The 27,689-nt window shown below is 49.3% G+C and overlaps 1 protein-coding gene across 1 annotated transcript in view; it reads right to left on the bottom strand.

The window, feature by feature from the left end:
* The window catches only part of sema4f (sema domain, immunoglobulin domain (Ig), transmembrane domain (TM) and short cytoplasmic domain, (semaphorin) 4F), a 29,626-nt gene extending 2,305 nt beyond the window's left edge, over positions 1-27,321 (bottom strand). Inside the window, 10 exon segments of the mRNA XM_057026954.1 lie at positions 43-244; positions 323-464; positions 542-723; positions 801-955; positions 1,045-1,164; positions 1,244-1,355; positions 1,546-1,644; positions 3,254-3,313; positions 3,436-3,581; positions 26,540-27,321. Of these exon segments, the coding sequence (XP_056882934.1) occupies positions 43-244; positions 323-464; positions 542-723; positions 801-955; positions 1,045-1,164; positions 1,244-1,355; positions 1,546-1,644; positions 3,254-3,313; positions 3,436-3,581; positions 26,540-26,630 (1,309 nt within the window). The 5' untranslated portion in view covers positions 26,631-27,321.
* Between the last annotated feature and the right edge of the window lie 368 nt (positions 27,322-27,689).

Here is a 27,689-nt window from a genome sequence, read left to right as displayed (position 1 = left end):
CGCGTGCCCTTTTAATTTTGTCCTGAATCCCTCTCCGCTTACCTGTTCCGAGGTGCAATACCGCCCCCTTACGCTCCGCCTGCGTCACTGCAAGCTTGGTGTATGTGATACCCTTCCGTACCAGCAGGGGCGCTGCGGAGACGCTGTTCTCCATCAGGGGATGGTCCCTCACGAATGTCAGCACCTTGTCTGGGAGTTTCAGGGAGGTCTCGAACCCTTCAGCTTTCAATGCATCATTCAAACACTATAGAACATGGAAAGAAGGAATAATAAGTCATTTATATATTTTTTTAATTAATAAGAGAGTGTTGTGGTTCAGTACCTGGCCCGGTCTTGGTGTGGGGACCGGTTCAGGGTTGATCCAGTTCTCGCTGGTTTTCTTCAGCTCTTTAAAGGGACCGTTCAGTACTTTATTGATGTCAGACAGGCTGAACACACACACCGCTGACAGCTCTTCTCTCTCCCTAAAAGAAACAAACCAATGAGCATGACAGGAAGTTCTCAGAGTAAAAAAAGACCTTTATTTTTGTCATTGGCTAACCACTGGGAGGTGAACAGCCCATAAAAGTGCGTGCTGCTCGGGTCGCCCGGCGTTTGCTGCGTGGTGAACACATCTGTCAGCACGTTGTAGCGCTGGCCGCTGGGTTTGTCCTCGCACACCAGCTGCGCCTTGAGAAACGTCGTCCAGCGCCGCTGCAGCGTCTTCATCCCCCCCACGTCCGACTGAACAGACGAGCGAAGCCAAAGATAAGCCAGACGGAATTCATGTGGCGGGGTCAGCTATCGATCACCTGGCTCACCTTGCACACCCTGGCCACCCGGGGAACTTTCACTTTGGTGTACAGGTCGTACTCTTTGGCCACCTCGGTGAAGAAGAAGTAGATCTTGTCGTCGTCTCCCGTGGGGTTGCTCTCTGCGGACTGCTGTATGAAGGCCGAGCTCACGAACTCGGGGTCTGGGCGACACACACGGGCACGCACGCGCTCTTAATTTCCCTCGTGACAAATGTTTTTACCCGCGATGCTTCGGTTCCGTTTAAGTTACCATTCAGCCAGTTGATGGATTGCTCAGTGCGGATGCGTCCCTGTTCGGGCCCCGTTGCCCTGGAGATGTCGAAGAGCGTTCCCAGGAAGTTGCTGGTGGCGGCCGTGTAGAGGGTGCCGTCTGGAGGGGTTACAACGCAAGGCGCTCAAGTACAGTGCAGAAATAAAACATGGGAATGGCTCCTCTGTGCAGCCCCCACCTGCCATGACAGCCGTGTAGTGCTGACTGGGCTCGAAGGGACACTTGCCCTTCCCGGTCTCCATCCTCACGCCGCCATCCTGAGCCCTCTCCAGGGTGAAGGTGGAGAGCTCCTGTAAGTCCGAGAGAAGAAGATGAAGTTAAAACTGCAGCGGTAATTCCGAATTACCATGTGAATACTTCTGATTATGGAGATTATTCCTGAACATGCATTGAAGTCTTTTTCTTTTAACCTTTGAACCCCATTTGAATTATTTCACGACATTATAATTGACTCCAATTAGATGTGAATGTGGTACTGACCAAAAAGGCACACTGGGGGTCGAAGGCGTAGGTGCCACACACGTAAATGCGTCCGTCACCGAGAAACTGGAGCAGGCGGATGTAGTTATTGCAGTCGACCTGTAGAGGGAGACAAAGCCCACCGATTCAACATTTTTGCGTTCACAGGTTGAACTATTAGGATAATAAATATTTACATTTTGCACTAGATGATACAAGGTATGACTTATTTTCACTGCAATTCAGCATTTCACTAATTGCTGTTCTAATATACGTCACACATTTCAAATATTTTTTGGGATTATCGGCCTCTGAGAGACCAATCAATAGTCCTGATTGTAAATCGGACACTCCCATTACGGCAGACACTCGAAACCCCCGCTGCAACCAGCGCAGACCACCCATGTCAAACCACAACTGCACACGCTAAGAACATTTCTGCCTCTTTACTGGGAAAAGAAACCACCAACTGCACTCCTCCCCTTCGCCGTAGCGTGCCATCCTGGATGAGTCACCCTCTCTCTCCCGGCAACCTGATTCTCTCCGATGCCCTCTCGCGGCACCCGAGCCAACCGCCCCCCCACTGTGACTAGACCTCACACTGGTACGGCTCAGGCTGTTAACAAAGGCAGCTCGGTATTAGCTTCTTCATGGGTCCAAATTAACCCACTTCATAATAGTTTCATTTCTAATGCGGCGTGAGGTGAATCGAATGCCTCTTTTCTGTTTCCTGCTGTATGCCAGTGTGTCACACACCCTAATTAGCATCTCGTGTCCATCGTAGCGCTCATGCTAATTCAATATCCTGTGGTGAAACACCTGTTTATTATCACGCTCACTGCTTTTCTTTGCCGCTGTCAATCTGTCTGCACGCCTTTTATTGAACATAAAAACAAAAACAAAAACTCCGCTGCCACTACACCGTCACCTGCAACAGTCAATGCAAACACAATAACCTCCTGACGAGCGGACGGCTGCTGAATGGAGCTCGGGCTCAGCAGTGGGCGTGGGCCCATATTTTCAATCCCGCAAAAAAAAGGTGGATTCGCCCTTTGTCCTCAGCCACAGCTGAAAGTTGCTGACTCGGCTCGACCGGGTCCCTACGACTCCGTGGTAATTGCCCAATTCGCACCACGTCCCCGCGTGATGGCTCAATCCTTCTCCTCCCCCCGCTCTTTCCCTTTCATTCTTAATCCCTCTGACCCACATGTTACTTGCAATCAATGTTTTCTCATAAACCAACGAAGAAGATGCCCCCTCTCTTGCAGTATGTACAAAAGTTAGCCGTTCCGCTAGCCGCGCATTGTTTGGAATGAGCTTCCTTGTTGGACTCTGGAGAGGGATAATTCCAGCATAATCGGGTCCCTACAGCAGAAGACTTTGCCAAACAATCCAGGATGGATTCCGTTTCGGTCATTTACCCACAACCGGGTCGTTCCTGTCGTAGCCCGAAGCGCTGAGATGTGCGGCTTGAGGGTACGCTACGCTCTATTTAATTACTTTTTAGTTAATGGACATCTGTGGCTTCGCATCCTAGATTACCCCTCCTCTGTCTGCCTCGAAGAGGCCTTGGCACAAGTCCCAGAGCCTCCTTCCTACAAGGTCATGACACGCACAAGCGTAAATCCAGCCTATAGGTCCATAATTCAAACGGACAGTGTACGATGCATTCAGAGACTTAAAAAAAAATGGGAGCAATGGGAACCACGTCCCCTCATTTCATGTGTACCTCTGTCTTTCCCTTTGTCACACAAGACTGCCTCTTCCTCTCAGGCACGTCCCAGACAATCTGTAAGGAGAGCAGACAGACTATCAGCAGCGCATCGCTTTGGGGAAGAGGTATGACCTTAAATCGTGCATTTCTGCATCTTGTCCGACAATAAACTCAACACACACACACACACGTCCTACCTTTTTCACTGGTTGCTGCAGGTTGTTGGTGTCCAATGCTAATATGGCGTCCCTGGCGCCCATGAACAGCATGCCCGTGGCGCGGTCCAGGAGGAAGGTGCTGAAGTTGGTCACGCCCTTGAACTCACGTGGACCGAGGACCAGATCTGTGCGGCGGGGAGGAAAAAAGAGTCCAGGTGAGGTTTTAGAGGGCTGACGGGAACAGCATCGCTGTCAAACTGTGGCTCAATGACAGTCAAAGAACGCGTTCCCAGAAAGAGCTTTAGCGGAGATAAAGCGGTGCCAGGCGCTTCACACAATCAGGGCCACAGATTCACACCTTTAATCCCACGAAGACTTCATCGCGTTTGACTTTTCATTTCTTAGCGGGCGCAGAGCAAACATCAGCTGATACATGTGTTCACTCTGCCCGGTGGGGGAATAACGACAGGAATTCCGCATCTTTGCACTGGATCGGACATGAATGTGTTGCGGGGCTAATCTGTGCTTTATTTGCCAATTTAATCTGATCTGGGATCTTATTAAGTCGTTTATTGAGAGAATAATGGAGTAAATGCCCACAAAACCATTAAGGGATAAAGTGGTAGAAGATGGATGGATGGAGGAAGTGCTAATGAATAAATACTGTGACAGATTAGCGCGGGCATATGAAAGACAATGTTCTGTGTGAATATAAATGTTTAATCTGCCAGCAGCAGATTGATGGAGGAATCAACTGTGTCTGGATTAACTGATAACGGACGAAATTCCAAACTCCTAAAATTTAGGGATAGCTGTTGCCAAATTGGTTAGCGTTGACCCTTTACGACACCCCAGCTAGCATATAAATCTGAGTGAGGCTGAATCCCATCAAACCATCAATCAAACCAACTCAACGCACTAAACTAATTACGTTCTTTCGGTCATTTCTCAAACATGGCGAGCTGTCGACTACACAGTTTAAGCTAGCACCCTTCGTCCCTGCCTCCGTCAGGGTGGATGGAAATCAGAGCATCTTGCCCGGACGTTTGATAGATGGCACTCTGCAGTCGCCAACATGCTTTTCCACTTAGTCTAAATACGGCGCTCTTCGGGAATAAAAGAAAAGAAAGATCCCGACACGGCAACATCTGGTGGTAACTGAATTTCCCCCGACCCCGCGTCCCCTCGGTCTGTGTCTGTTTCCCTTAACGCATCACGTCTCTGTCCTTCCTGGTTCTGAGGGGCCATCTGTCGGGCTGCCACCTCCAGACGGCTGCAGAAGTCCGTCCCTCATTTGCTCGTACGTTACAAGATCGGCTGAGCACAGGCGGGATAGACAGGTGCGCATTAGATGTTTCTTCTACAACGCAGCACTCCACACGCACGCACGCACACACACACACACACACGAGACATAAGTGTTAGTGACACAGGCCAAAGGCAAAGTCTGGAGCAATGTCCTTGTCCACAGGTCCTTATGTGTAGGACATGATGGCACACACACACACACACTCACACACACACACACACAGACGTGTACAGGCCGACCACTTGCTGCGCGCTCTAATGTACAGCGATGACTCCTAGAGCTACGCCATCTGCCCTCCCCACACTTCCGGGACCAGTACGAAAGGACGGCTGCTGGACGCGGGACTGGCGGCTCCTCCTTTCGTCTGCCTTGTTTCCATGCCGATGGCACGCCGGCTGTTTGTTAGAGACACCTTGAACACGATCCGGCGGGAGTCACGCGGGACGACAGACCGTCGGGCAGAGTGATAAATGGCGTCTTGGGGGGAGCCCTCAGAGCGGCCATTTTGCTGAACCCGCGTTTGCTGCATCACATCTTCACAATCACTGTCGTATTTTCTCCTACTGGATCAACTGGACCTGCTAGGTTAGCACCGGCCTAAGGCTCAACCAGTTCATAGTCAATATGAATTAGTTTCAAGATTTAGCCGGCTCCATAAACATGCCACTCTGCCACTTTGATTTAATTCTTCTGACATGACAAATGGTAACAGATTTTTCCCACTACTATAGAATCAGGATTAAGTTGAATTCATATAAATTTGTGACCAAGCAAGTAAGAGTGGCCTAGTTTACTCAGTTCTCGGCTGCTAAAGGCTCCATCATATTTAATAGCCTGTTGCTAATTCATTCATAAACATTGCAATAAATGCTGGAGTTATCGTGGCATAAACTGATCTGCACATGGATACGTCTAGAAAACCTGGACGAGCTTCTGTGATTTAAAAAAATATTCAAGCCAGTTTTGTTTTCAGAAAGGGACTGGGGTGAGTATAAATGAATAAGTAGCCCTAAAATATAAAATCCTCTCCCCTGTCATGAATCATTCATTCGTTATCCATTAAACATGACAGGGGAGCAGCCTGTGTGTGTGAGCGTGCACGTGTGCATGCCTGGGTATGTGGCGTGTCCATTAAGGGTTTAATAAACTGGCTTTTGCTCTGGGGGGACTGACCGGGGTCTCCTGCTGCAGGGCATTGTGGGACCGGACCCGCTGAGGAAGTGATAAATTATACACCTCCCTCGTGTAGCTGTCAATCAAAACTGACGGCATGGAGAGAAGGGATGCTGGGGGCTGCTTGCAGGCTCCTGCCCCCACAGCCAACACACACACACACACACACACACACACACACACACACCCCTCAGCCCCTGTAGTGAGACAGGACACAGCTGCATGATCAACACGGTCCCACACTCTGCAGAGGCGCACGCTCCTCTCAGCTCACTGCCATTTTCCAGCTGTTGTTTCCTCTGATTTGTTAAGTCAGTCAGATGCGCAAACAACACAATAGCTTTTGTCGAACTGTCGCGAGAGCATCGTCAGCGTAGGGCGACAAATCCGACCGACTGGCAGCCCTGCGCCGTCATTTATTTAGCGTTAGCGCCTTCTCTTGTTAGCAATATCGTGCATGTGAATTTGGCTTTCAGTCCAGCAGAAAAGACCCCAGGAGGACGTGCGTAAATATCAGTCAGTATCGAAACAGTGTTGGGACGTCGAGAAGTAAGAAATGTCCGATTTAGCATCCAATGAAAACTGCTGCGATTGTAGCATCTGTTTCACGTCATCCCCGCTGCAAAATGGCTCATTGTCTCCGCTTTGGCTGATGACAGACGTGGGCTATTCGAGCATATCCTGTCTGCAAAGCGTCCCCGGAGCGAGTCCAACCGCTCGGGGGCAGGCAGAGCTCATTAGAAAGGTGCGAAAATAAGTTGAAAAATTCAAGATCGCCACTTAGGCGCAGAGCCGCTGACACCGTCTGACCTCCTCTAGGACCAGAGCAGGGGCAGATCCCGTCTGCGCCGGTTCGCCCTCAGTTTAAGCCTCTCATTGCCGATAAAAAGGGCATCAAAAGCTGCGAAACCCACGAGAGCCATCGCTGTTCAGCTCCTCTCAGCATGGGTCTCGGCTCAGAGACACAAAGGCCGGAGCCCAAACATCTGCGCGACATCCTCCGAAACCCTAATCCCCCCTCAAGTGTTCGCAGATGTCCTCGTCCCTTTTAAGTGAATTTATGCACCACTGCTCAGCATCCAACATCTGGATTTACGAGCAGCGACTATCTACTGTAAAATAACCGACGTGGCCAAGCCCCGAACCCCAATCTGGCGCTCTTTTGATTGCTCCCATAGATTAATGTCTCGCTTCAAGGTCCGCCCGGCAACTTTTTCCCTTGAAATGAGATTTATCTAAGTCGCAGCCTTTGTGCCAGCGTGTCTACACATTTCATCAAGTCTTTACAGCCCCTTTAATTGAATACAAAGGCAATTTCCACCACAAAACGAAGTTTGAAATGTAACGACGGTTCTCATGAGACCGTGCGGCCGAGCTGAGATTTCAGGGGGGGAAACAACCAGAGAAGAGATGCAACTTGGTGGGATTTTCGGGTATTTTTCCCCCTCAGAACAGACTGAAGGATCGGCATCGACAGAAACGCCCACTTCATCACGTACGGGAACTTGAACAATCCTCTCACGGCTTGTTGGCCGCCACGCCTACAAATAACTGACTGATGACACGTAAAGGGTTAACTTATCAAGCCTTTTTATTAGCCTCCATAAAAGCCTTTAAAACAAAGCCGGGACTCAAGAAATTCTTTATGGCCTAACTCTGCTCAACTATATAGACATCAAACGCACCAAATGACCCCGACACACAACCACGGCCCGTAGCGTTGAGGTTCTGCCTGACTGGGAGCGACAGGCACGTGCGCACGTGCACGCGCACAGCTTGAGTCCCTCGGGGAAAGAGGGGATTAACAGCTATAAAGAGGGGGGAAAAAGAAAGGAGGGAGGAAGGACAACGGGAGACGGCGTGGGAGGAAGACGCTGAAGGACCGGGATGTTCACGATGAAAGGTGGAGATAAGGCGGAGTAAAGGTGGGGTGGAGTGCACCAGTGGGAGGGGGGGCGGGGGGGTCCGTGCGATCTCTTTCCCCTTCCTCTAATAGGTGTTTCGGCCCAAATCGCTTTACACTAATAAAATGACAACAGCAATCCCAAATTCCTTCATGTGCACACACCCACCTTCTCTATCACCCCTTTCTTCTAGGTTTCAAACTCTCTGTCCCCCCCCCCCTCTCTGGCTCTCAGTGATAAGCACCAGCACTACTAATCAGGCTTGCCCTAAATTCGCCCATGCCCTGCAGGATTAGCGTGTGCACGGCGCTCTGTGTGTGTGTGTGTTGGTTTAGAAGCTGGTGCCTGCAGCCCTCACGCGCTTCCTCTGTGTACATAAAGGAGAGTTCCCGTCCGGGCGGGAACGTCTCCGACTGTCCGGTAAACTGTACCGCTGGATAATAAAGAGCCGCTGTTGCGCAACACCTGCATCACCGCGCGGCGCCACTCGGACCCGTCCGTTTTAACCGCAGAGGGTCCGGACGCGTCAGGGCTCGGGGCTTCGTCACAGAGCGTGCGGCGCTCACCTGCTCGGCTCTGTTGACGTTCTGGTGTCGGATCCAGACTCAACAGCCAGACCTTCCAGGTGTCTTTAAAGCCGCACGGCGCGCCGGCAGCCATAACATCGGCTATTTTAAGAATTTTCTTTATGCTTGTGCTTATTCTAGGCTGAGAAAACAATTTGGAGTCCAATAAAGTTGTCGTATTTCTGAATATGAAGCAGGAGTTTAAAGTTAAATAGCTACCAGAGGCTTAAATGATGTAGGGTTTGATGCAAAACCCACTGGTAGGATCACGTAATCAGTCACTTAAATGGAAAAAAGAACATCCACTCAAACATGGAGGAGTCGTCTGGGGTTGAAGATGAATCACTCTCTCCTCTACATCTCATTTCTGTAGTAGCTGCAGATCTATTTCCATCGCTCTGGAGATGACAGCACATCCGAGTGGTTAGCAAGAATGCAAATGAGCCGACGGCTGCACTTTAAATGCCTCATTGTCAGCAGCACCTGCTGTGCTAAAGTGTGAGGGGCCGCCTCGCTGGGGTTGAGAACTTTAACCGTGGAGGGTTTTTATCTCCGCTGGCCGAATCGCAGCCACTGTTATTTGCTAATTGTGCAGTACGGTTCGCTCTCGGAGATGAAAGATGGAGGCCAGGTGGAGTTAAATGAGCATAAACTGCATATAAAAGGAGAAAGAAGGGGAGAAACAGAGGCAGCGAGACGAGCCCACCCCCACCGATCAGTGTGGCGGGCAGCAGCTCTGAACAACTCCTGTTGTGCTGTTTATTAGATTCAGGCCAAGACACCACCGTGCCTCATACCCACGAAACGAGACCCTCCCGCCAGACAGGCACGAGCTACACGCACACGCGCCAGATGATACCGCATGTAACTGCTGGCGAACACAGCTGGTCAGGGTCACACGGTGACCTCTGGAGCCAAAGGTCAGAGTGAGCATGAGTGGAAGGTAAAAAGGGGCCTACTGTTCATTCCCACTGAGCTAGATGGGTTTGTATGATGTAGCTGACAGAAAAAACACGAGTGAGGACAAAGTGAACACAGGAGTGATGGAGGCTAATGGGGAGGCGAGGCTGCGCTGGTCGATATCAGACAGATCAATTAGCAGCCTGTTGGCCTGGTTTGGGCCTGGAAGAGAGGAAGTCAGAGGTCAAAGGTCATGCTGTTGATAAAGTTTTGATTTCTGACCCCCCAGGAAGATGTGACAGAAAGACGAATGGAGCAGTAAAAGCCAGGAATTAGGAAAGAATATAAAAACAAATGAAATGATCTACTCCAGCAGGTAACCACGCAGGGGTCCACCTCCCATCTGGTACCTCCACCTCCCCCCCCCCCCCCTCGCCCATGGAGCCAGCTGGAGAGACCACCGGGTTGACCAGTGACCTCGCTTCCGAACCCCCCTTGTTAGCATCTGCATCCATGCGCCGCATTTGTATCCCCACTGGATAACATCTTAAAAACCTGGCCGTGACTTTAACGCAAAGTGCTAGCATTAGCGTATATGTATTCCAATAACTAAGATTTAGATGCGTGGCAGATATTACAAAAGCGCTGTTGGCTAGGTGTTAAAAGCGAGGGAGCGCTAAAGTTCCTAGCCTGCAGCAGGGAATCGGAGTCGTAGCGTGTTTTTAATCAGGCACTTGGAAACAACTGAGCCAAAGTGATGATGGAAAACAATAAAATTACGTCTAAGTAACGTACATCAAGAGGGGACGATCTCCCGGCGCTGCTTCGGGGAAAAAAATAGTGCTGATATAACTTCTTTTCCGGGCCGCAGCAGCGATTCTCTCCTTTCATGTGCACAATGTCTGTTCCTTGGTCTATTTCGGATAAACGGAACAAAGTAGCCAGTGTATTCAACCGAGCGTGGCTACTGACGGAGGCCAGCAATAGAAGCGGCCAACATTTAACCGCTGACCACCGACTAACCCCGAGGCTGTGTGTGTGCGTGTGTGTGTGTGTGTGTGTGTGAGAGGGGGACAGTGTTCCAAATTGCTTACTGCCATCTGAACAAATGCCCAACTTGGAATGGAATTCAGATTGAACGCCCCTCAAAAGTAGGTAAAGTAAATCTGGCTCTACTTTCCCGGTCCCATCCTCGCTCGGCAGACCTCATCAGAGGGCCCAACTGGAACTCTCGGGCCCCTCCTGCTCATGCTGAGTGCCGGGGGGGGGGGGGAGGCCCTCAGACGCTCCTTCTCTTCTAGGTTACAATCAGAGTGAGGAATAATAGACGGATTGTCGAGAGGCTCTAAACATTCTCTGTCTGTCTCTCGGTCTCACGTTACCAAAATTGGTGCCTCTTTCAGCTCCGTGGCGTCCCGGCGACGTGGTCTGACCAAGCACACACACGCTGCCGTGTCGCTGTCAGTGTATTTATTTTGGAGGTTCCACTCAGGCAGTTCTCACCAGACACTGACACAAACACGACGCCCCTCCTTTGACCTCTCACCCCTCTCTCCGTGCAATGGATACTTTCACACCCTTTTAGCACCATATCGGCTGATAACTTAGAATCTGTGTGTGTGTGTGTGTGTGTGTGTTTAAGTGGGGCAATGACATCATGGCTGGAAAACATGGAGAGAAACTCGGTTCCTCCTTGCAAATAGGGAGATGGGCTGGTTTGTGGATGATGATGAGGAGCTCTGCAGGAGGGCTGAGGAGAGGAAGGACACACCGGGAGTCCGTGCCGACAGAGAGCCAGACAAGGAGAGCTGAGAGACGGAGTCCAGGTTATGAAAAGCAAACGCAAAACAACCATCTGTGCCTCCGAAAAGTTGTGCCAGAACGTCCCTTTTCTGGCGCTAACATTAGCGACGGCCCGCCTGAACCACAGGGATGGGAATGAAAACTGTTTTGTATTTGATCCCCCCCCAAAGGAAGAACAACAGAATGAAAATCCTTTCACTTAATCAGCCTCAGGTTTTAAAGACATTTGAAAATAATCACACAAAAACTGGCACTTGTTGCTAATGACTATCTGATGACAACAAATTGGGAAAGAACTCAAGTATATCGGAGCGGCGACAGCTGTGACAAACACTAAAAACAAACGCTGGCGTAGCTAAATGCTGATGGGAATAAACTATTTAACCCCAATTCTGATGCTAAGTAATAATACGTGTTCAAAGAGTAAAGTCATTTTCGTGGAGTAATTATCGCTGCCTCTGCAATAAGCCGTGAACTCACTGACCTGAAAGCATTTAAAGAGAAATGGAAAGCGCGAAGTGGACAGACAGACGCTTGTTCAGGTGCGATGGACCATTTTCTGAGTTCCACCCGCTACATACGGGTGTGTGTGTGTGTGTGTGTGTGTGTGGCCAAGGTGATAAATAGCGGTAAAGGTCGCTGGGTTAAGTGGTGTGTTCATGTGAAATGGCTGCTGAGCTCTCCTGTGTGCCTGTTGAGCTGATAGCTTTATCTGTCCCTCAGGCATCAAAGGAGGAAACAGAAAGAGCAGATGGAGCGCGGAACACTTTGGGCTTGGGCGTGTAGGGCGCCGCACATGGGGCGCGTTAGGGCAGATGGCAAAAGCTAGATCCTCTAGGTAAGTAGCGCGATGTCCTAGCACCGAATTGGAACGTGACACCGAGGAAATAATCAGTGGAAAAGCAGCTTTCGCCTCCATTTCATCTTCGATAGAGTATTAAACGTTCCAGGAAATGAGGGTTAGGGAATGAAACATCTTTGTGATCTTTGAAGCTTAATTTATGGAAGCTTCTAGTCAAAAGACTATGAAACTTTGACCTTGGCTTTCAATCGGCCGACAGAGAGAAATGGAAGGAAAGCAAACAAGCGCTAGTATGCTAAGTTATGAAAGCCTGACCTCCAGTCGCTGCCGAGCGACTCGAGGGCCCCACCTCTCCCACAGACACAGTCACGCATGAATAAAACATCCATTGGTGGGGATCAGGGCCTGTGATCATGTGTCACAAACAATAGATCAGTGCCAAATCGCAAGGGACGATCTGTGTCTGTTACATACTCTGGCCTTTATTTATTCATCGTCTGCGACGCTAGCAGGCTTTTGCTTCCAGGACATAGCATCAAAAGCCTTGTTCATTTGGTAGTTTTAGTTTTTTAATAAGTGATGTTTTAAAATTTTCATATCGTAAACAGCCGCCTCTATTTGCCCAACAAAGATCCGGTTGTGAATTGTTATGTTTTTGCCGTTTAGCACGCGCGCTGCCCCGATTAGCATATAAAAGGAAATAAAGACGTCGTCTTCTGCCTGACCGGCCCAATGATGCAAAGTCTGGTCCGAAATGGTAACGCTATGTGCTAATGGGTTTCAAAATCTCCGCCGATGTCGTCAGGCAGGTCGCAGATCGTCTTGTCTCTCCTTTTAAAGGCTAATGAGCGAGTAACCTTAGACAGGTGAGAAACACGCGGGCGTAAGGCGCATGTTCAAAGCAACGCTGCTGAAGTTCCTCACGCCCAAACAGCGACACACACGGGGACGGTACACGTTAAATAAAAGATGTGGATTATTTCCACTTGGCTGATGCGTCTGTGCTGATTCAGTCCGCCGAAGCGGCCTGTTTCTTATCAGAGGCCTCTGATGTTGACTGCGGTCGGAGCATTTCAGCGCCGGGGGTGGGGGGGTGGGGGGGGGTTTCATTTGAACTGAAGCAGGATGAGGGTTGAGAAATACGTGTCGATACGTGTTTCTTTTTTCGTTGCTCACCTCACTACAAACCCCACCCCTGTTTCTCGCGAAAAGAACAGGAAGCCAACCAGGTTCCCAGGGCACGAGCGAGCATTTCAAGTTGGGTTGAGGGTTCATACGAATGCACGCCACACCGTAAAAAGAGGTGCGGAAACCCGGGGCCTTGGTTCCGCTCGGCTCGCTCATCTCGATCAGCGGGCGCCGTGGAAACGGGGCGAGATGTGAACATCACAGCTTTTGTCTCTTTTCTTTTGGCATCTCGGTTACCGTTACGGTGTTTTTCCTGTAACCAAAGTGCGTGTGTGACATTTGACGAGGGTCGGTGGGAGGTAGCTGTCTGTCACATCTACTCTGTGTGGCGTGACGAGGCCTCCGCAAGAAAATAGTGCCAGCCAGAGGTGTGAGACGCTGGAGAAGGTGTGAGGCGCTTCAGCGTGGCTGCTGTGATGCCGATGTCTGAAGTGACCGTAGGTGTCGGCGCAGAGGTTAGCGCGGTTAGCACGGTTAGCGTAGGCCGCAAACACGAACAAACACTTGGTTGCTTGGACATTCTAAACGTCGCCCAGGTATGTGTTTGGGTGCTGTGACAATCTCGGTGACCCTTCAGGGGTGTATCCCTGCTCCTCGCCCCGCAGCTGCAGGGAGGAGAACCCTCAGCGCCACCAGCAACACGCCGCCGCCGCCACAAAATGGACGACAGATTTGCAGCGCTCCAAAGGGTTCAAATCCCCAAACTTCAAGGCTTTAAGGTATTCCTCACATTACAGAGCTCAGTAATTTCATGAATCAATAGTTCAACCTTACCTCCCCCCACACTCCTCCTCTCGCTCCCCCACAAGATTAATGACTAAAAATCAATAACCTCCGCTCCCAGATGTGGGAGGAGCAGAGTCAGGTTTTTTTTACAGCCTGTGCACAGGCTGTCTTCAACAGGCTGTCAGTCAGCTCTGCAAAACCCCACTTCTGCTTCTCTTCTTCCGTGACAGACCAGATGTGTGGACACACACGCACATTCAAAGATATAAATCCTCCTCGCCTGCAAGGAAGAGCTAATGCAGATACAACACTTCGAAAACCTCAGCTGAGGGAGGGAGACGTGCACGTGAACAGCGTCACATATGTTCCGCGGCTGGTGGGCGTCACCTTTGAGGTGCTGCATCCCTGAAGGCTGCGTTCAACATATGCCGCTTCCCTCCCCCCCACGCTATAAACTCCCCGTTGCGATCAGATTAACTTTCTCATCTGTGTTTTTGGCTCCGCACGCCCTTACGAAGCAGCGATGCCGTGGAATTGAACGCCGGTGAGAATCAATACAGGCTGCAAATCTGCACGAGCGTTCCCGCGTAATTTGGGTGCAAATCCGCCGACGGTGCGTTTAGGTCCACGGGTGTCCGAGTGTAATGCATCCAGATGAGACGGGACTCAAACCCAGCACCCCTGATCATTAATCACGTAAGAGCGTCGACATCGGCCTGTTTTTCTCCCTCCCATTCTTCCTCAAACCCGCACGTGGACACACAATGTCCAACTGCTGGCACGGTCCAGTAGTGAGACGAGGCCCCCTAATGTGGTTTTATGGATCCAGTCTGCCGACGCTTTTGTGCGAGGCTGCACACTTCGAGGTGTTTGTGTGTGCAGAGGTCTAGAGGTCATTTCCCACGATGCCCCTCCATTTCCAGGTCCCGTCTGTGACGTCACCATCACCGACAGCCGCGAGAGGAAATAAGGAGGCGGGGTTTTCCTTCCTGACACCATCTCCGACACAATGGAGAGACAATCAGGCTGTTTTGTTTGAGCCGGGATACGATCCAATATGGCTTTATCCCCGATCTGTTTGAGCGTAAAAGTGCCACCATCTCCCAGAGGAAGCAGTCGCGCGTTTCAGGATGTGGCACAAGGAACCGAGCAGGTTCCAGGTAAATCTGAAAGCACAGAAAGCAGAATTCGAAGGTTTTGCTTCGGGTTTTAGGTCCGTGTTGAAATGTCAGGAATACCCAAGCAAAGGCAAGAAAAAGCCCCTGCTGATGAAAAAAAGGCAATAAAATAATAAAATGCAAAGAATGTGCAAACTCCCAGAAACCTGAGGATGAAACAGGAAACGAGGTTGAGCCTTGACTGATTTGAAGGTCTTATTTTAAAACACAAAGACACCGACGGTGAGGGTGGTCGGCACATTTACGTCCCCCCTCACAAACGCACCCCTCTACGCTTCCACATGAACAAATCAAACGCTCCCCTAACCTACACACGCTCTGTCGTAGCTGCCCGTAGGCTGTTATGAAGAAAGAATATCCCCAGGTACGATCCGCCCACTCACTCCCTTCTGCCAATAACACACACCTGCAGGACCGGCTCCACAACTGATTCATGCGTGCCGGTCGGTGTTGTGAAACACTGGAACTGGGTCGTCTGGGAAGGTCACTCATCGGCCCACCAGCTCATAACAGCGGCCGGGGTATCGAGATAAGAAACAAGGAGGCAGGAGTGAGACAGCCATGACTGTACCGTAAGGTAGCTGTTTGCATTAGCCTGTGTTTTTTCCTGGAATGCAACTTTTATAGTGGCCATATCCTCCATGTGCTTCCTGCTACCAGTGACTAACACCGTCGTTGCCTCATTTCTAACCCAGTTGACTTGTGGATCCTTCTTAGCTGCAGCTCCTGTAGTTTAGTGCTTGGAATCCATTAGTTTGTGACCAAGTGAAATTTTAATCAGATCATTTGCCTTAGAAACAATGTTAATTTTGTCCCATGTCCACCATTCAGACGATCGTGCCCACAGTGATTATTTCTGTTGTTATTACGGTAAATAAAACTGTTTCTTCATCGCATTTTGCAACCAACTTGGAACTCCTTCACACGAGGAGGTGAACTTCCCTTTCTAGTTGAAATGAAAAGAAGCTGTTGACAAATGTGAGCTAACGTCTGAACCACAATGGGAACTAACGCAACCAAAGGGCAGCATAGCAGCGGCCCAATTTTAAATCGCATTAAAAACTTTTAAAAGATTCATTGAGGACGTCCAAAAAAATGACAAGTGGGCTGAATTTTAATGCCGTACAAGTGCTCCTAGCGGCCCTAAACGCCCCATTGTTGCCTCTCCTGGCTGCACGAGCGTGAGTCAGCACAGCGGAACGGCACCAATATTCACGCTGCCGTCTCCCGTACAGGACGCTCGCTCCGTGGCTGCGCCTGTTTAGGGGAATAAAAATAAGACGTGGCGAAGGAATTAATAAAGTATTGAAGGGCTGAGCCTCATCGCATCTTCCCTTCGCCCGGAGGAGAAGAGCGCTCGGACCAATCGCTCTGCAGCGCTGCCTCGCCGTTACGTAACGCCGCTCTTAGCGCCGGGCAGTCATGTGTGAAGGCAGCGCAAACACTCACGATAAATATGTACTTTTCGACGGCGGCGGTTGATCCCAGCAGATAGCTGCTGTCAGAATAAAGACGGAAGGACGGTTTAATACCAAGGGGACGTATTCTTGTTATGAAACGACTAATCAGCACAATAGCTGAATAAACTGAATAGAAAAATCATCACAGTCCTCTGAGGATATCCAAGCTCCTAAAGTGGAACGTCTGTGTCTCTTTTATTTTGCTTCCCCACAGTGCGACTTTCCCCTCGGCCCGCTCGCTCGCTCTCCTCTTCGCTCGCTCTCCCTCGCCTGCTCCATCCGCTCCACGGGTCCGCAGGGGTGGTCGTTCACATCTAATAAGCCGCTGTCACGCAGATTATTGCCCACTGATAATAAATCCACCCCCCTCCCCAAAACTCAGAACTGGTTGAACCGCCCCGTCCGCTTGATTAAGCCCAAAGGGACGAGCAGAGGGAGGGAGGGAGGTAGAGAGGTGGAAACCTACCCCCCCCCTCGCTTTGTGATTATTCCATCCCACCTCAGGATGAGACGGCTCGTCTCGACTTCCTTCCCTCGTTTCTCATCTTCCTCCTGTCTACTTGCCATCTACTTTCATTTTCCTCTGAGGAGGGTCTCATCCAGATTCACATCACTGAAAACAGCCCTGACGTTCCTTTTCTCCTGTTCTCCCTTTTATCCCATCTCATCCACATCCAGCAGCTCTATGGGGCATAAAAAACCCACGTAAACTACACTCACAAGTCACCGTCATCGATTATATTACATTTGGGTCAACCGGAGGCTAAAAAAATGAGTTTTTGCTGAATATATCATCATTCCAGCAGCATATTTCTCCAAGCTCAAGCCGTAATGATGAGAGTAACGAAGCATAACAGTAAACCAGACCACCCAAATGGCCTCTTTTTAAATATTGTGGCACCCAGAAATCCTGTGCGAAACCTATAGTGATGATTTCTGAATTTAAATCACACTAACATAATAAAAGTGAGCAGAGTATGTCATCGAATTGTTACTCTGTAGGAAAAAACTTTGCTTCATGCACTAAATCACCAGTCATTTCCTTACTAGCTAAAGACGTTTAGGCCCAGAATGTAACCGTTTAATCCCGTAAAGAGACCGTATGGTGACACAGAAACATTCCACAACATCAATGCTCATATTTCAACGTATTGCCCGTCCCTGTTACCTAATTACGAACATTATGACTCGGGTCTCTATAACGGACACGTTTGATGGGTTAATAAGGGAACCAAACAAAAGAACAATCCCCATCCAGCAGCATGACAGAAGCTGCTAATCTCCTGCACCCCCCGCCTTCATAAGCACCAAAAGGCCTCAAATCCTCTTGTCAGCTGCACTAACTCACAACCAGCAAACATCTGACACACGTGCAGGAAACACACTCCATGGTTAAATAGCTGCACACAGATCAACCAGGCCAAACCACACACACACACATGCACACACACGCCTATTTGTTTGGGGCGGAGCATCACAGGGACAGTGGAGGAGAGTGCAAATGTCGAAAAGAAAAGGGATCATAAGGTTTTAATACAGAGGGAGCAACTTTTTCTTTGTTCCTGAGAGCTTGTGCACGTGCGTTTCGCCAGCGCGCCTGATGCAACAGAAGAATAATACCCCACAGACCAGCTTTCTTTCTTTCCTTCTGCTCTGTTTTGACCTTACAAGGAAAGCTTTGTCTGTCCAACGACCTTTAGGAGGACTCCCGCCTGCCGAGCACACGCGCGTGCGCGACCCTGAACAGCCACGTTTGAAACTGCATTAAACATTTAACCTGTTTATTATTCCGGCTTACAGATCAAACTCATAGTGTCTCTTCGGTCCGATGCACATCCATCTGTGAAGTCTTTGAGGGAGCAACGACCCCTTGATGGACACAGAGTGGGAAATGCAGCCAAAACTGATAACTTATAAATATAAACTTCCACCTGCTGTACGTAGAAAGTTGAGCCTTCAAACTAGCCTGATGCTATCCTGACGCAGTGAACCGCGCTTTGACATGCAAACCGAAGGATGCTTTACAAATCAAAGCAGGCGAGCCGCAGCGCAGCGAGAGGACGACAACTTTTAGCACTTTTAGCATGTTAGCTTCCTCCTTTAATGGAGATTTTTCCATTGAGAAATTGAGAAAAGTAATGGGTGAACATGAATATAATTAAGTCATTTTCTGATACGTACATTTGCCTCGATGATCATTAAAAAAGCAATTTCCCCAACAGTTTAATGACCTTGCAATGATTACATTTTAAAGTTTTACGCAACCAGTCAACAGATCCATCCCTGTTAGCGACAGCGGCGTCGACTTGCTCGTAGCGTTAAAATCTGTGTTAATTCCAAAATCCTTTAATACCCCCCGCAGTATGGAAGCGGGGTAGGTGTGTGTGCGCTGTGTGTGTGTGTGTGGGGGGGGAATTATTATTTGCACAGTTACGTGTTCCTCTGTGAAGGAGCAATTAATTCTGTTAATCATTTAGCGACCTGATTGCCAAGCTCATGTGTGTTCTCTGGTTTAACTAGGCCACCTGGCTGAAAACAATTTCCTGGTTTTCCTGTCCACACACACACACACACACGCACGCATACGCACGCACAAACATGCTCATAAATGGTCAGCAGATCCCGCACATGTTCAGGAGCCATGGAGACCATCATTAGCGGCTATTAAAGTAGCCACTGATTGTAGAATACCGACTTCGTGCACACAAACGTGCACTCATTCGACCTAACCCATATGTTTGAGTGGGATAAGTCCACATCACCTCTTAGTGTCTTTAAGTCCTTTCTTTAATTCCCTATTAGCGCGATAGTCAGGCCTCCCCACAGTCGCACACAAACAAGCCCATTAGCTGATTAAGGTCCAGTTGAATTTAACGCGTGTAGCATTTGATTGTGCGTGCTGATTTAACAATAATATAACGAACGGGGAGCTCTGCCTCCATATCGGTGTGATCTCTGCTGCGGGTGATTCTAATGAACAGTGTTTATACCCGTGTTTTCCTGTTGCAGCCGTTTTACGCATCATATCAGACGAGTTTCCGCGGTGCATCTCGCAGCGATATTAATCTAATCAGCGAGGGGCTGTTAGAGCAAAGCACTTTAGCTGATGAGATGGTTACAAAATGGACGCCATGATGTCATGATTCCATCTGACTCTGCAATGATGTCGTTGTGGGGAACTATAAATCTTTTTAAAAAAATTAGATTAGAAGTAAAGTAAATGTGATGTCATCCGTGTGGTGCTCTGAGAGGCCGGCGTGCTCTCTGCGCTGGCATGGCCGTGCCTTTAGGAGGTTTTTCCTTCCCGAGCAGCTCACACACAAACACACATCCTCGTACTTCTATCGTTGTGGGGCCTTTCATAGTCATTAAACCCAGCTCCCTGCCTGAACCCTACTTTACAGAAATGTCCTCACTTTGCTAGTAGAGTGAGTATTTTGGTTCTCAATATGTAACAAATACAATCACACACACACACACACACACACACACACACACACACACACACACACACACACACACACACACACAACCTGTCCTGCATTGTAATGTAGAGCTAAAAGATGAAAGTGTGCAGCCTGTCTGGCTCTAAAGACCCTCTCTCTTTCTGAATTCCCTGCGGATGCACACGCACGCACAAAGTACACATACAGGCTCGGCAGACACCTCAATTATGATAATGTGGATCAGCATTAATGTATCCTTACAGCACGCTGAGCTTTCAACAATGTGATTATGTGTGTGTGTGTCCCAGACAGCAGGAGGAGGGGCCACGACTGTATCTCATTTAACACAGGTTGCAGGCGTTCAGCACATCCTTTCACACAGACAAACACACACACACACGAGTAGAAACCCAAATATCTGCGACGTTTCTTTTGGCTATGAAGGGGAAGTGCGATAAATGCACAGGAATAGGTATAAATGAGGTTTGTAACCGCGTTATTCTAAATAGAAGGCGACAGTCAAAGTGGGTTTAGTTTCTGTCCGTGTGAATCTGAATGTCAACCGGATTCAACAGCCCAGATGGCCTGGAGGAAACTCCATGAGTCCAAAATCCAACAATGTAGAACGTCCAGAATACACCATAAGTCAAAGGCAAAGAAAAGACAGCCGCGCAACAGGCCTGCAGGGCCTCTGTGGGAAGGCTCCATTTCGCAGAGCAAACTTTTAGCAACTATTGATTGTTCAAATATCCTTTCCACCTTTTGGACACATCAGGAAAAGGTATTTCTCCTCTCTCTCCGACAGCTCTGTCATCACATCCTTTCTTCCTCCTCCTCTTCACCCTTCCACCTCCCAGACTGCTTCTTCCTCCTCCTTTGCCAGGCTGCAGCCCTCCCTGTAATTACCACCTCAGACACCAATTAAAAGAAACCACAATAAAGACGGCAGAGGAGGGCGACCGAGAGGACGGTGGAGAGAGAGGGAGAGACGGAGGAGAGCGAGACAGAGGAGGGGATTTAACGAGACGCACACAGCGCCCAACCAAACGCACGGGGGAAACTGAATTTTTAGGTAAAAGCAAACAGGAATCAGCATGAAATGGAGCATTGAGTGTGTGAGTGTGTGAGTGTGTGCGCTTGTCCTGACAGATTTTTCCTTTGTGTTTCACCCCAGCCTGCTTCCTGCCATTAGAGCTTCCTTAGCTGGTGTCACTTAGCGTAGCAGTAAGTCAATGTGAGCAATGTGAGCGAAGGAGAACCAACAAGCCTGGGAATAAACTCAAATCAATAAAACACACACACACACACAAACACAAACCCAAACATGCTCATGATATCATTAGGAACGACTTGCATAGACAGAAGACAGTAAAAATCAATAAATACAAAGCAGGAAAAGCAGGATAGCCCTTACTGTCAAGCTGTCTGTCTGTGTGTGTGTGTGTGTGTGTGTGTGTGTTTGAGGAAAAAAAAGCTCTTGTGGTTGTGTGCCAACAAAGACAGCCAAAAACACACACACAGCGAGAGTGTAGAGGTGGTTTGATATGCTAGTCTGCCAAAGAGAGAACAAGCACAAAAATAATACAGAAATGAAATACATATCTTGGCTCGCCTCACACACACACACACACACACACACACACACACACACACCACACACACACACACACACACACACACACACACACACACACCGAGTCTGCCTTTGAAGATACATTATCCAGACTCCCTTCGAGAGCCAGTGTTCCCGTGTGTGAACAGGTTTATTCCGCTCACTGCGTGTGACCCACCAAACGGCCTCTGGTATTGCTGCATAAACACGGCAATTCCCAACTTAATTGAACTGTAAATTGACTCAGCAGTTCCTGCCGTGCACCTTTATTGTCAGTGTAAACCAGTCGGGCCAGCACGCTCAGCGTTGACGACCTCAAAACCAGTTAAACCTGCCGGTTCGGTTTCAGGCCAGTGAATTTGTCGAAGCCGGAGAGTTTAACCTTAATGAAAGAGTGTCTGGGAAGTTCACAAGTTCACAATTGGGAGGAAACCCGCGGTCTTGAATATAGTAATTTAAAAATTCTCCATTTAACTAAATATTTGGACCATCACCGCTTGTAAAAACAATGTTCATACACCAAAATTGCAGTCGGTTTATCTTTAATGGAGAAAATATTTCATCTGTTTGTGCAAAGGCAGAAATAACAGAGCAGAGGATTGTCGACGTCAGCTCAGAAACCCCGTGCATGGTGCCACCTCAAGCTTCCAGCTGTCACCAAGACAGGGAGGAAGAAAAAAAAGCTGCCACCAGGCAGATCTGGTTTTAAGCCGACCGCCTGCTCGCTGCTGCAGGAGCAGAGCCGCAGTTTCACCGCAAAATTACGAGTTCCAGCGTCTGGCGCAGACACACACACTTTGTGGAGGTTTGCATTTGATAACAGCTGCTGGAGATCAAGTGCACGTGCGTGCGCGCGTGCGTGAGGAGAGCTTGGGGTGGAGAGGATGATGAATGTCTCTTCAGACTCGACGCTTTCGTTAATTAATGAATTTTGTTACCTCCAGATTTCCAATCAGTCTTGGTAAACAGCCACCAATTCTCTGAGGCTCCGCCAGAGCTAGCAGGTTAAGCGGATGCCGTCGGCGTCCCCGGCACGGACAAGGTGACCCTCGGCGACCTCTGATCTTTTTATTGAATCAATGTCTTTCCCCTTTTGTCTGTCTGGCTGGTTTTTCTCTTGATGAAGAGGACCAATTACTCTGTCCTCTGTCATAAACTGGCACATCGTGTAAATGCTTGCTAGCATATAACCGGATGCGCGGCGGCGATGTTCTCAGGTTTAGCACCAACAAGGCCGCTTTCCATGCAACGGAGTTCTCGGAGAGACGAAGACGATGCCAGGGATCCGGCGCGCATCCCAATGAGTCGGGGATACACGTCGTAGCTGTGCGCCGCCTTCATTCCATGTAGAGCGCCTGGTGGGTAATGTGCGCTGACACGCACTTAAACGCGCGCTCCACTAAGCCCCGGAAGATTTAAAGCCCCAGATAAATGCTGCATTTCACGTGGTGGCACAGCGAGTTGCGTCGGGATTCTCGAGAGCGAGGGAGTGAGAGCGTGGCGGGAGGAAGGAACGTGGGGGGGGGGGGAGAATTCCGACAAACCACCTACGGCGTCAGCCTCCAACGACGCTGACCTTGGTGCGCCTGGTGTTTGATTATACGGTGGGGACAGACACGTCCAAGCAGGGGCCGAAGAATCAGGCCTAAATCCCATCAAGAAAACCTCCCGGGAATGCCGCGCGGAGAATCTGCTTGCGTTGACTCTATGTGTGCGTACGTGTGTGTGTGCGTGGCCTTTGACACTTGACTCCGGCTGACCTTTACGCTGACAGGCTCCGGTCACAGGAGCGCCTGTGTGGGCTGAGTGTGCAACAACAAAGTGGGCGAGTGCACAGAACAACCCAATACGTGTATTAAGCTAATATAATTCTGAGAGTCAGACACAAAGAGCTCATTCTGAGACGAAACCCGCGGGAAGCTGATGAATGTCAATGACGTTCTGTAGGTGTCTGATGACGGTGAAACTATCATCCCCCTTTCCTGAACGCAGCTAACAACCCCAGAAATGCATCTTTGTTTTGTTTTGCTGGGTTTCAAGGCTGACCTTAGTGTATTCTCCGTTTTCCTGATGTAAGCACTAAAACCCAGAGATCTTAAGGGGAAAAGATAAGCAAAAGAAACAAGGGACAAGATAGCGGGAGGCGCATAAACAAAAAGGATCTTAACCAATGATACAAGCCTTTGAAAACAGGCGGATGCTACTTAAAGCACCACTGATGGGCCTGAGAGGGATAGATGCGATACCAGAGCATACTTTCCATTATGCACTCAAGAGATGGCCTAAAAAGGAGTTTTTTTGTCTCATCAAGCAAAAGGCGAGTGTGAATAGCATCCATGACTGTTCTCTTTCTTCAGAAAGCAGCTTCATTTTCACCGCCTGGGCACAATGATGTTGATTCAACCCACACGCCGCTGTAGTTCATTTCAAAGGTTCCGCTCTTCCGGGCCTGCTCCTATCTGTGACATATCACGCCTCATGAGTCTGATCTGTGTGGCCAAGGAGCACCCCTGATCCAATTTCCTAACCTTAGCATGACTCAGGAACTCTTCTGCACTCGTTCAGGGAGCTTGAACTGGACTAAACGTTATATTTAATCCATTTAAGTGGTCTGTGAAGCGGAATTTCAAAAATCCTTTTTGATTGCATCAGCTCAGTGTTGCTTCGAAAAGCGTCTGTCAGTAATATTATGAAGGATTCATACACAGAATTTTAAGAAACAACAAAGTTCAGGTTCAGCCTGCACTAATTCACACCCATTCGTCTGAATTCTCTTGCTTTGTCCCCCGTGTGATGCCCCCAAGATTCGCAAGAGGGCAACGCAGACATCGCAGCCCCGGGCTCCGCCCACCTTCACAACAGTACTTCGTGAACATCACCCTTATTTTCCAGCCTGCTTTGATTAGTCTTTGTTATTAGGAACTCCCGTCCGCCCACACGCTCATAGTTCGGCGCAGCCCGTGTGAAAATGCTGGCCTTCGCGCCAGAAAAGTCCAACAGAGGTCTAAATCCTCCATCAGTGAAAGCTCCAGGAAGGAGAAATGTTTGGCTGGGGGGATGTTTTGGACTCCAAACAGACAGAAGAATCTTTTTAGGCGCACAATCGCATGTTTGTGGACTAACCCATCTCGTGGCATGAAGCTGAGCTCCCCTCTCTCCCCTCGCTGCAAATGGTTCCGTACAGTGGTCGTACCGCCGGGAGCCGGGCCCGCCCATGTGTGCCGACACCCTAATGAGTTTCATGTGAGAGGCATTAAAAAAGGCTACCAGACCAGAGAAACTGACTGCACAGTGCCCATGTCGATGTGACGCAAGGGGCAAACGGGTTTATTTTTCCAGCCATTTCATTGATGGTTTTTTTTTGTTGTTGTTTTCATGCGCCGCCAAGTACCCTGATCAAGCATGAAGAATTTCTTAAGTAATATGTTTTTGCTGGTGCACCGCTCTTTCCAGGAGCAGTTTTATTATCCCCCCCCAATGCTTGCTAGCTGGGTGGGGGGTAATTCCACAACAGGCTAATTAAATCTGCTTTAACATCACACTTAACAAGCAGATGCATCACTGAGCGACAGTGAGAAAACAGGTTCAACGGAGAAAAACACACACAACATAATCTAATCTCATTATAACAGGATGAACCTCTAGTTATTACACGCTGAACTAATGGAAACAGCCTGTAGGTGGCACTAGCTGCAGTACTTTCACTTGTTTTTATGTCAACGCTGCCCTTAAGACGCCCTGCCCAGGTGCTCCTGTGCACTGACGAACACGCGCAATCATGTGAGCCACCTGACCAGTGGCTCACAACAACACTGTCTTACGTAAGAGCCCGGATTCAATCATAACACCCCAGAGGGCCGCGGCACGGACGCGCACGCCCTGCAAGGTTCGGAGAGACGGCAAACACAAGGGGCGACTTAAGAGCAGGAAAACATCAAACAGGAGCCGCTGACGGATCCCTCCGTCTCTCCTCCTCCCTCGTTGGCGTCGGTTGGGACGCGGTCCAACTGTATTTGTTGTGGGCCCAGCACGCCACGGGCCTCCCTTGTATAATCGCGCCCGCGCACAGGCTGGAATCCGACCATCGGATACTGCGCTCATTCAGAAAATATGCCCGAGTCGACCGTGCAGCAGACAAATCTGTGCATCCTTGCATGCGTGTGCAGAAACAATCCCACGCTGGACAAGAAAGGACCAGATCCAAAAGGATTTCAGACCAATACTTTAAGATTTTATATTAAAAACAAACAAGATAAAGCCAGGAAGGCTGGAATACAATCGCTGGATGGCTGCCCCTCCCCCCTCTGGCTTCCTAATACTTCAGCGCTCTGGATGCATCTTCTCATTTTGGACGGTCAGTTTTCAGAAAACAGGAAGGCCGTCAAGGCTGTGCAGCTGACCCCGGGAGTTGGAGCACAAAGGGAGAGCCTGTTAGCGAGCCAAGCTTATCTCCTATTCACTCACCCATCCCAATCTGTAGGAGCCTCTCCACTATTTGCTGCTTTTAAATATTGCTGGGAGTGCGATCCAAACAAACTCTTTGGTTAAAAGCGTCGGGCTCATTTCCTCCACGCAGATAAATCCTGACCTCTGACCCGCTCTGGCTCAAGCAAAAACCTCAAAAGCAAGTTTTTTTTTGCCCCCTCTAAACTGTCCCTTTACGTTTCAAAGCCTCTAATGTGCCTCGGAGTTTGTGCCCGAGGAACAAGTCGGGCACCTGCCTGCTCTGCCAGCATCATTCATCAAGCCCGGTTAAAGGCTGGAGAGACTGAACAATGCCACAGCATTTTTTTTTCCTTCGGCATTCTTTTCTCCGCAGTTGGCAAACCGTGCTGAAGTTGTAGATGTGGAGCCAGAGGCATGTTGCAAGGGTGACCCGGTTGCCTCATAGTTGCAAAAAAGGCCAGAAAATTAGACGCACACGGCCGCACTGTTGGGTGTTTGCAAAGTGAAGACACTCGCTGGTGATGAAATGCACACCGTCTGTTTTTAAATCTAAAATAAGTTCAGGTTTCATCATCAACAACGCGGCCGTCGTGCGTGTTTGTTTTCCTCCGTCCTGCAGGATGCACTCACCTCCCAGTCCGCCCAGGGTCGCTGCCCAGGAGGCCGCGCAGAGCAGGCACACCGCCGGGAGCAGGATCATCGTCGCACGGCCGCCTCGCATCCTGGGTTGTCCCGCTTTGGCAAGTGGAGCTCGGCCCGATCAGATTTCAGCACCCAAGTCCAGAACTGCTGCTTTCAGCTGCGACGCATCCCGAACCCGATTTCACCGGGGTTCTCACAGTTCGGGGGGAAAAAAAAACACTTCACCGTCCAAACCCGTAGGAACGCACTTAAGGCTTTATTTCTAAGCAATATAACAACTCAAATGAAAATGATATTCTCCGATTTTGCTACAGATTACAGCTTTTTCCTGCACAGAAGTGCATGCATCCGCTGTGTCCTGGGGCGGTTCTTATCCACTACAGGATAACGCTGGGCTGAGAACCGTAAAATAAAATATTTTAGTTACGTTGGAGGCACATGCCACTCACAAAGAGTGCGTTAAACTAATCCAAAGTGCCGTCCTCCTGTGCAGGAATAAAGCCGTGCGTCCCTGGTTCATAAGCTGCGTCTCCTCCGCGCTCTGAGCTCCGGTGTCGCCGAGTCTGTCCCGCTGCTACAAAAAGAAATAAACCCCCTTCCCTTCGTCTCCGGGGTGTAATTATCCGAGTAAATAAAAGCGATCTAATAACGCCAAGGTTTGCAAACTAAGGTCAATTTTCCGCGCGTCGCTGCTGCTCGGGCGGCGTTTGAACGCTGAAGGATTCGGAGGCTGGTCTGACGGGGCTGAGTCTGCCTCTGCGCTCGAGCGCTGCCTCGCGCCCCGCCTTCCGGGTTGAAAGGGGAAATAGAGCGCGAGGAGATACAACAGGTAAATAAATGATGTCACGGGCGAGCAGGTGCACGCGCTTCGGATTTCAAAGAAGAAACCGGAAATTTAAACTTTTTGACGAGATTTTCCAGTTTATCTGAGGATTTTTGGCGTAGTTTCGCTCGGCTAGGGCAGTTTTATGGAACTAACTCAAACGTGGAAAAGTTTGCGATGTTTGGAATTACATTCGTAGTCGTCTTAGTTTAGTTGACTTTGTCAAATATTACTAATTACACTAAATCCCCACATGATGTCGCCACATTTACCAAAAAATTAATAAGTATCTATAACTTTGTATTTATCGGTCAT

This window comes from Takifugu flavidus, chromosome 3, assembly GCF_003711565.1.
Source record: "Takifugu flavidus isolate HTHZ2018 chromosome 3, ASM371156v2, whole genome shotgun sequence".
Classification (NCBI taxonomy): domain Eukaryota; kingdom Metazoa; phylum Chordata; class Actinopteri; order Tetraodontiformes; family Tetraodontidae; genus Takifugu; species Takifugu flavidus.
The sequence above is the reverse complement of the archived record's forward strand: the minus strand, read 5'-3'. Positions and strand labels throughout refer to the sequence as shown.